Genomic DNA, 10,399 nt, shown 5'->3' on the forward strand with positions numbered 1-10,399 from the left:
GCTGTCATCAAGCTCCCTAAACAATTATGTTTTTATTGAATTTCATATATACAAATATATACAAATGAAATAATAGTTTGTCAAGTGTTCATTCTAATTCTAGAATACTATAATAAATTCCTTAGAAATAAGAACCTATAAGGGTGTGCATAAATTAACCGATTTAATTCAAAACCACCGGCTATACTAGATATCCGATCATAATTAAATTGGATCGGTTTCGAAATTTCAAAATGCAATTGAAATGGATCGGTTATTTGATGATTCTAAATATTCAATAGATAAACAAATTGATCCAATTTTATCCAATTTGATATCCAATATCATCATCCAATTTATTTAATTAAAAAAACAATCTAATCCATCCAATCTTATTATCTAATTATCATAATTATGTATCTATTTTTTGTTGTTTAACTAGGTGTGAGACCCGTGTATTACACGGGTTGATTTAAAAAAAATTAAACATTAAATTAAAATGTAAATAGAAAATATTTTTTAATGTACAATTTTAAAATAAGAATAGAATAAACGTATTTATTGCAATTTAATATCATATATATGATATTTAATACTTTACATATATAAGTATATGACTTTAATTTTAAAAACTGTAACAAACAAAAAATTGACAAATGGATAATATTTACTTCAAAAATAACACAAAATGACAAGTGTCAAAACTCATGAGAGATTGACATATAGCAAAAAAACCTTTATTTATTAAGGAAGATTGGATAGAAATGGAATACAAATTAGTTAGACATTTGATAACCAATTAAATATATCAAATCAATAAAACGGATTCAATCCATTCAATTGAATCAGTTTGGTTCGGTTTGATCGCTTATATTAAATTGGATTGAATCGATTGACAAAATCCGATAGCAAATAAATAATTAGATTGAATAGGTTCTTCAAAATGAATTTTAACCTATTAACAATATAAACCTATTATGCGACTAGAGAATAAAAAGTCATACGTGAAAACAAAGCAAAGAGGTATAAAGAATTATAAAGGTGCAAAAGTGAAAAGACAAAAGAAAACGCAAAAGAGTGTCATCTTCTTCTATATGCTCTTCTTATCTTCCAAAATCAAGAACAATAGAATATTCAATATTCTCGTCCCTATTCCATTTCAATCCTGTTCAACAAAACCCCAGATAGACAATCGATCTTCGTCTTCATGTGGCGATGAAATTCGGTAAAGAATTCGGAATCCATCTCGAACAAACCCTACCTGAATGGAAAGACAAGTACTTGTGTTACAAACCCCTTAAAAAGCTTCTCAAAAACCTTCCTAATCCCACCGTCGATGACGCCAACGACCACCCTCAACCATATCGAAACCCTACCGGAGTTAACGCCGACCGCAATCTACCACCTCTGCCGCATCACTTAGCGGAAATCCAACACTGGTTTGTCAGGATTCTCAATGAAGAACTCGATAAGTTCAACGATTTCTATGTTGATAAAGAGGAAGAATTCGTCATCCGATTTCAGGTTATTCGTTTTGTTAGTTATGATAGATTGTGATATTTGTCTCCACGAGTTATTGCTATTGCTAGGCCTTTGACTTTTCTATATCAGTTCAAACATACGTAGAAATTGATCCTTCCAAGTTTCAATGTTCAATCAATACCTATTATCCGACTTTCAGATTACATCTGGCAATTGACCATTTCTTTGAATTCTGTTTTATTTTGACTAACATTCAACATCATTATCTTCATGAACGATCTGTTTGAATGAGTATAGAGTTGTCGAATAGGTTAAATATTGGGTAGGAGATTGTCATTGCACACTACTAACTTGTTAATTCAGATTATAGATTGAATTATGAAGAACCCCATTGCAATTTGAATCTGTATACTTATCATGTATGGAATGCATCGCTGAATTTACTTGTGATTCAATCAGGAGTTAAAACAAAGAATCGAGCTAGTAAAGGAGAAAAGCTGCAAAGATGGAGTGTTTACATCAGAAAGCGAATTCAGTGATGAGATGATGGAAATACGTAAAGACTTTGTCACGATTCATGGGGAAATGGTGCTTCTCAAGAACTACAGCTCCTTAAACTTTGCAGGTATGACACCTTGCTCATCGTTTAACGTATTATTTAATCTAGAAATTTACAAGAGATTTTTCCCAATTAATCTCGAGATTCGTGCTTGCTTGTAATGTAAGCAACACATATTAACTATGTTTGCCACACTTAACAAGTTTACTAGAGCTTTTATTTTTCTTTCAATGAGGATGAGAAGGGCATTTGCGTCTTTTGCATAGATGAGAGATCAATAGCGAGTCCTTGTCCCACTTTTTTGGATTGGACAAAAGACCGCAACTTTTGTCCCATTTTTATCAGTCAAAATCCCAGTCCTAGTCCAATGCAAGCCAAACACAGTACAACTTGTTTTGTTTTGTCCTGTCATGACTAACAAACAGGCCGACGGCCTGTTTGCTTGTTACACAGGACAAAACATGATGGCCTTTTACAGTGTACTGCTTTTGGCATACATTGGACTAAGACTCGGTCTAAGACTGATGTAAATTGGACAAAAGCTGCAGTTTTTTGTCCAACCCAAAAAGGTGGGACAAGGACTTACTATTGATCTCTCGTCTATGCAAAAGACGTAAATGCCCTTCTCATCTTCATCATAAAAAATAGCCCTAGAAAACTTGTCCAATCCGTCCCATGTATGGATTGGACTCCTTGTGGGCATCTGCCAGACAGACTGTTGTGTACCTGATTTACATCTCACATAATACTCCTAGGACAACGGTTGTTGGAAGAATAACTCGTTACAAAATATCGATAAGATTTCTATTTCTTTTTATTTTTTAGGTATTATCAAGATACTAAAAAAATACGACAAAAGAACGGGTGGACTACTTCGTGTACATTTTACACAACTTGCTCTTCGCCAACCCTTTTTCACCACAGAACCTCTCACAAGGTTGGTGCACGAGTGTGAAGAAAATCTCGAACTCCTCTTCCCTTTAGAAGCAGAAGTAATCGAATCCACAAGCAGAACAACCACCACCACAACACCATTAGCACTTGGTGAAGAAACTTCAGATGTCTATAGACGTACAGTCGATGCTATTAAGACAATAAAGGGTCTTAAAAAGGAAAGTTCAACTTCAAATCCGCTATCGTTTGCTTCTATTTTTGGTAACCAAGATATTGATACGGGTGCTGTGACTGCTGAAGATTCGCGTTCTGACTCTTCGGGTTGTGATAATATTGAACAAGATTATGATGATGGCCATTCGGCTTAATAAGGGCGATGCATTTTGGACATGTCTATATTTTTTTGTGTTTGTATGTCTCTTTTTTGTTAGGGAGTTTTAAGTTTTTAAATAGTACTTTTTTTGTGTTAGTTGTTTTGTTTTGATTTGGTAAATAAGAAAAAAAAGTAAAAAATGTTTGTTAATGCAATGATCGTTTACATTTTTTCTAATTTATGTAACACAATTTTTTTTAGAAAAAAAATATGTAACTATGTTCTACTTTAGAACCAAAAAATGGGATGCATTATTTGTAACATGTTTAAGTGATTGAAATTTGATTTTATAATTTGTGACAGCTACATATATTGGGAAATGAAGTTATACTTTATAAATAGGTGAAAGGGGAGAAGCAATGTTGCTTAAATTGGTAAAAGGATGAAAATAGACTGGTGTCATGCTATGAGATAACGGTTTTGGTCACAATGTTGTGTATTTTTGGTTATAGAATAAAACAACGTTACATATTTCTCTTAGAAATCATTTTGTAGAAAAAGTTTATAAAAAAGTAAAATCTTATTGCATAAACAATAAACATGCATTAAACCCTAAAAACCTTTTAATTTATTTACTTTAATAACAATTTAATGAAAATGATGTCAATATTATTGTGTAATGTAAATATGTTACTGATAAATAGTATATGTTAAAACATAAAAGGTAAATGATTATTTTTTGAGGGCATAACAATAAAAAAATTGTTAAAACTTAAACTGTTACAGAAAGAGAGGTTAAATTTTATATTTTATATAAAATAATAAAGAGATTATTATAGAAATGATCAGTTCCAAACCTACACTCCAAGTCAAGAGTGGTTGTATTTTGTTGTATCAATGGTTCTTCCGTCAGTTTTCGTTAGTTTTAAGGAGTTAGTCATAAAGACGTGCCTCAGTGCCTCACACATGAGGGGATAAAAATCATTTCTCTCACCTCTTAATGCAAGGTTGTATGTAACACTTGGTTATAACCGTAGGAACCACGGTTACAAAAATAAATAAATTTTTATAGTAAAATGTCATAACTATTAATCAATTATTTTTAAAAACTTTATTAATTAAGAAATTTATGTTTTTTTATTTAAGTAAAATTATAATCGTTGTCAAATAAATATATGAAATTATTTTTTCAAGATATACAAGAGAATTTTTATTTGTGAATTAACGAAAAAAATAATGATATTATATAATGAAATGTTAAACTGATAATAAAAATAAAACAACCACAATAAATAAAGTAATTTAAAAATGGTATATGGCAAATCAAAAAATTAAGTTGTTAAAATAAATATATATGAAAAGATATAACAAATTGCAATTAAAAATTAACAATAAAGTTTATTACAAATAATAATAAAAAATAATATTTTACAAACTATTTACAAATTTCTTAAAACTTCTTTATACACATCTTGGAAGTTCATTAGGCAAGAATGTGACACATGGCCGTTTCAGATTAAAACTATTTATTAGAATGAAAGATTTTCTACCAAATGATTTTATTCTATAACTCAAAACAGACAATCATGAGGGATAAAACTCACCTCTCACCTCTTAATAATGCATTTTCTAAAAATGATTATTTTATTTCACATCTTCCTCTCCACCGTGTTTTCTTAAGGGTGACAAAAAGAGACAATCATGCCGTGTTTTTGTCTGAAACGACACAACAAAGTTTTATGTAACACAAACACGATGTCATGTTTTTTAAATAACATGACAACAAATCAATTAAAAAAATGACAAACACGACACGACACGACAAAGATAACATAAAATAACAATTAGTTTATTTAATTAATCATACATAACACGGCAAACACAAAAAACACGGCAAACAAATGGTAGATTGTGTCGAATTTTGAAAAAGAAAACTATACGACATCGTGTTTTTTATATTTGAAACGAACATGAATCCGAATTTTAGTTTCGTCCCAATTTTGTTGTATAGTGTACAACAAAGAGTATTTGCCTCAACCTTTCCTACAAGAGCCGTTAGGAATACAATACAATAAATGCATCCCATACTTTTCTTGTGACAATTTCATGAATATGTGTAAGAAACTCCAAGGAGTTCATGACTAAGAAACGATTATTATTGTCTGCCTGTGTGGGAATTCAAGTAGTTTGTGTATGTCGCTAATCAAAATCATAGGAGGATCAAGAACCATTATGCGTGCAAGAACAAACACCATTTCTATCAACTTTATTGTTTTTCTACACACACATCGTTTATTATTAGTTAGAAAGATATCTTTCTTGGTGTTCTCAAATCATGGGGATAGTACACAATGTAGAAGAAGATGAACACATCTTACCTATGTTCTACTACCAACCGATACTTTATTTCTAACACCTTGATCATATGTATCACAATGAAGAAGTAGATAAATAGTTTGATTAGCTTTTAAGAGAATAAATTTTATGTAATCGTGATCAAGTGTTCAATGAACCAGAAGGTAAATTGAAATACCATTGTGCCCCATATGAGAACCACACGGTCTCATTTAATGTCTTCAAATTAGCGAAAAATAACAATTGCGAATAATGAAACAATTATAAGCATTGATCGTATATGTGCCATAGTCCTCATATCCACTTTCGATTTTCCAATTCAAAATTGTAGAGTTTCGAATAAGAAATAAAAATTTACACAAGTATATTAAGTTGTGTTCGTTTTAGTATTCCTATTCTGTAGGGTTTGTAAAAAGATAAATCAAAATACAATGTGTAATTTGTATATATGCACACGAAGAAACAAAATTTGTAATACTTTACAACACACTATTGTAGTTCAAAAACGAATTATAAATCCTTCTGTCTGTCCTCATGGCTAAAAGGTAGTGGCACTGATTTGACAGCTCGGAATTTCCCAACATTGTTCAAATGCTCATTCTCCAACCTAAATCAAATACAAATTACAACGTTAGATTGTGTTTTTTCCTGATTTTGATTTTAACGTATTGAAAATGATGAATGAAATCAAACCTAAAGAAATTCCATAAACCACGACGAATGATCTCCAAACTTGCAACTATTGCAACTAGCGCATTTCTATGGAGGAAAGGAGCTTCACGAAACCCTAGTACAGTTTGCATCCAAGCAAGTCTCAATAACACATTTAATACCTGAAAATTAGCTTTTATTAAGATAAGATCCAACAGTTTCTAAAAGGATAACTACAAATTGGGTATTATTTGTTGAAGATCACTAATTACCATTGCTATGAAGTAGATAGATCTTTTAGGCAAAATAAGCTTATCTCTTAACCATGGATTCTCAGAATTCCTACATAGCAAACCCCAATCCATCACCAGATCCCAATACGTAGCAAAAATCGTTGCAAATATCGAGGTAGCTAAAGCAATATATTTTATTGTCATATATCTTGCATCTGTATCTATCATTTGAGTTTGAATTGTCCTTGCAACAACAGCTACAATGATAGAGAAGTATTTGAGTGCATTCAAAGCTTGTGTCGAATCTTTCCCTTCACACAATCTTCTAAGACACTACACATTCATACAAACAATAGTTAAGATTATTAACATTGAATCATTAGGTGTCGTTTGTTTGATAGCTGCTGATTGAGTCAGATCTGATTGAATTTGACAATGTACCTGTAGGACACGAAGCCAATATGGGACAACAGCAACAACTATATAGATAGTTTTATAAATATCACTGTCAATGCACTTAGATGCATCCCTCTTCTTGTAATCTCCCCAACCGTAGTAGCATACGTAGAACTCCAAACTCCTCAATAGTTGAACCTGAAACCATAAAACAAAAAAAAAAATCCAATTAATTTTGAGTTCCTTGATTGTATAATATTATTTATATTTACTCTTATTACCTGACTAGTAAACTGATCAGCCAAGAAGAAATCAGGGAGAGTGACCACGTAAAAAGGAGCACAAACGCAGTGCCATAAACAGACTAAAAGGAAGAAACGATTTGCACGATAAAAGATATTAAATGGACAGATTGTTATCAAAAGGAAAACCTGCAAAAAAAGCGTTTACAATAAGATTGAAATTTAAATATAGATTATGGTAAAATGGAATTACTTAAGAGATTAGTAAGGGCAAAAGAGGAATTGCTTACAATGACTAAACCAAGAGGAAGTAATTCAGTGAGAGCTTTGTAACTTTGAGTTCTGTCATCCAAATCCATTTCAAGATTTGATAATATTCCTGCAAGAGTGACTACTGAGAGACCAGAACCTAAGAGCAGAACTTCTTTAAATCCCAATTCTGTCCCTTGCTTAAATCCGAATATGAAGGAGTAATTTACTCGATAACGAGTCCAATAGTATACATTCGCAGCATACATCAATATATGTAAAACTACAAATCCAAACAAACTGTATAGTGGAAAAATTGTATTCATGTAAGCAGTTCGACTTCTATGCTGAAGAAGATCTCTAGCATGTACAAGAGCAATGATCGCAACAACAAGTGCTAATGAACATCCAAAAAAACAACCTACACAAAAAAAAATATTCAGATGAGATGTAATGAAAAAATCATTAATTTTACATATGACAATGAAATGTATTGCGTTTAGCATGCATTGGACTGATACTGATGTCAACAGGACAAAACTTGTTTTTTTTTTTTTTTTGTCTTACTCAAACAGGCGGAACAAGACTCGCTATCGATCTCTCGTCTATGAAAAGACGTGTATGCCCTCCTCATCCGCAACATTGAAAATAGCCCTAGAAATCTTTCTAAGGCTAGTTTTTAAGGATGAAGAGGGCATTCACGTCTTTTCATAGACGAGAGATTGATAGCGAGTCCTGTCCCACCTATTTGAGTGGGACAAAAAAAAATGCAAGTTTTGTCCTTTGGACGTCAGTCTCAGTTCTAGTCCAATGCATGTCAGACACACTAGTTCAGCCTCTGTAACTAACGGGGATACTCACCGACAAAAAATGTGATCCGATGCCTCTCTCGTTTAGCTTTGGGCCTTAACGTGTCCATTCCTTGATGTCGATTCCCGTTACAGAAATGCTTTATGAAAGCGGCTTCCACTCTCTCTATCAGCTTAACAACCTGAAGTGATTTTCAGTTAAATATTGGAAAAAACGTAATATTTTTTAAACATCGTAATATCATCATATATATACCTCATCAGATTGGCCTAAGTAAGATTCATCAACCATCTTTAAATAAGCATCCGATGCGTTTCTTGATGTAATCTGCACCAACGATTTATGTCACCATTTGAAACTTTGTTTATCTAGTGTAAAAGACGTAAATACCCTTCTCCTTGAAATCGGCCTAATAAGGAGAAAGAATCCCTAACCTTATCATACTTCTTCATTATCTTCGAGAAAGCCAATTGATTCAGGAAGCTGGTTTATAAAGCAAGATCAAAATTCAGTTCAATTTCAATTGACTGTATATTCAATTTTTGAGTAAAATTAAAGTGCTTAGTGCTTACGAATAGCTCTTCAAAAACCGAAGCTTTTCATGGAACTCAATAAAAGCCAGCTTCAACTTCTCTTGTGCATCTTTAAGTTCCTTTTTGTTGTAATGCAACTCCGATCTCCCAAAGTGAAAGACACTTCTTACGGTGGATCGCGGCGTTTCTGCGGTGGCGTTGATTTTTATGTGATTCAAAACCTCCAACGAAGCCATCTTGTATCCCTTCCGATCATCCAATCTATTCTTTTCCTCTTCTTCTTCTTCATTCCCATCACCACTAGTGTTGATCTCTTGAATCACCTCCAATGGATACGCACCTTAAAAAATCATCGAATGTTAGTGAAGCTTTACACATTTACTATTTTACCCTCCTTAAGTTGGTGAAAAAAGGGTAGCTACCTGTAGTTTTTTCATTGATGAAAGGGGGGGTGGCGTGAGGATCATTGACTTTGATTCGAAGAGCAATGAGAGCATCCATTTGTATATTCAACTCTTCAGCTTGTTTCACGACCTCTTCGACTTTCCCTCGATAAAACTGAATCACTCTATTGAATTCGAGATCAAGTTGTCGGAAAAACACCAGCTCAAACTCGCCGCCTTCCTCCGCCGACCGGAGAAAAGTAGTCTGGTAACTCCGGAACTCTTCCCCTTGTTCTTCGTCTGCTACTTGCATTGCACTAACTAGAATCACTTCATCTTCTTCGTCTTTTCGAGGACTAATGTTACCATAACGACTAGTTAATCCGCTGAAGGCTCTGAAAAGCGACACCTTTCTCTTCAACGACGTCGCCTTCACCGGCGCCTTTGCCGGCGAAGGATACATGATCTGCCGCTGCCGGAAAATTAAGATCTCTTTTAGGAGAGTTTTGAGGTAGCTGTAATTCATGTATGCTTCTCGCCATTCTGGAATCATCTGTGAAGCAAATTCTTTCCCGAACTTCATTGTTGATGACTGGTGAGATTTTTGAAATCTGAAAATGATGGAAAATCCCAAAATCTGTGAAGTGTTGAAATAGGGGTGAATGAACACACGTCCTTGTTGTTGATGATTTCGTTGTGTTTTCCTTTTTCCTCACATTCTGTCCAAAAGAAATCGGAAGAAACCAGCCCACTTCCAGCTTTTTATGGCGTGTTTCAAAGAATGGATCAATTAGAGCAGGTCTTGTTTTTAGAATGAATCAATTAGAGTTGGTGGCTAGGTCAAGTTTCTTTTTTGGTTAATTTTAAAAAGGGATAGTCATAACTTGTTTTATAAAACAGATTTTATGAGATTCTAGTTTATATTTTATCATTTTATACGATCATTTTTATATTATTGGAATAATATCTCGAAAGGTAATAATTTTATAAAAGTAAATTACAGAAATGGTCCCTGTGGTTTGTTTAAATTCGCAGCTTTGGTCCAACCATTGAAAAATGGACAGGCTTCATCCCCATGGTTTCTAAAAATTACACTATTGGTCCCTCCACCATTAAATCTAACAGCTGTTATATTTGAATATATTGACCATTTTACCCTTAATATAAATCAATTAACACTCTAACTATAGGGACAAAAACAATAAAAACACTAATGTTTTTTCTGAGGCAAAATGTCTGCAGTCTGCGGACCACATCTGTAGACCTCTGCAGTAAAAAAGCTCTGCAGTAAAAGAGGTGGACCAAACGTCTGTAGTCTGA

At 33.1% G+C, this 10,399-nt stretch overlaps 2 protein-coding genes across 2 annotated transcripts; one reads left to right on the forward strand and one right to left on the reverse strand.

Annotated features, from left to right (window-relative positions):
• Positions 1-1,023: 1,023 nt before the first annotated feature.
• Positions 1,024-3,442, forward strand: LOC111893961 (SPX domain-containing protein 4). The gene is made up of 3 exons (XM_023890035.3): positions 1,024-1,503; positions 1,921-2,086; positions 2,846-3,442. The coding sequence occupies exons 1-3, from the start codon at positions 1,195-1,197 to the stop codon at positions 3,280-3,282; spliced, it is 912 nt and encodes a 303-aa protein (XP_023745803.1). The 5' UTR covers positions 1,024-1,194; the 3' UTR covers positions 3,283-3,442.
• A 2,399-nt stretch (positions 3,443-5,841) lies between these two features.
• LOC111893951 (phosphate transporter PHO1 homolog 9) lies at positions 5,842-9,944 on the reverse strand. The gene is made up of 11 exons (XM_023890028.3): positions 9,119-9,944; positions 8,736-9,036; positions 8,598-8,646; positions 8,419-8,490; positions 8,215-8,344; positions 7,395-7,774; positions 7,144-7,293; positions 6,908-7,060; positions 6,506-6,799; positions 6,276-6,415; positions 5,842-6,189 (listed from the first exon to the last, which is right to left on the reverse strand). The coding sequence occupies exons 1-11, from the start codon at positions 9,660-9,662 to the stop codon at positions 6,093-6,095; spliced, it is 2,310 nt and encodes a 769-aa protein (XP_023745796.1). The 5' UTR covers positions 9,663-9,944; the 3' UTR covers positions 5,842-6,092.
• Positions 9,945-10,399: the final 455 nt, after the last annotated feature.

The sequence above is a fragment of the Lactuca sativa genome, chromosome 4 (assembly GCF_002870075.4).
Source record: "Lactuca sativa cultivar Salinas chromosome 4, Lsat_Salinas_v11, whole genome shotgun sequence".
Classification (NCBI taxonomy): domain Eukaryota; kingdom Viridiplantae; phylum Streptophyta; class Magnoliopsida; order Asterales; family Asteraceae; genus Lactuca; species Lactuca sativa.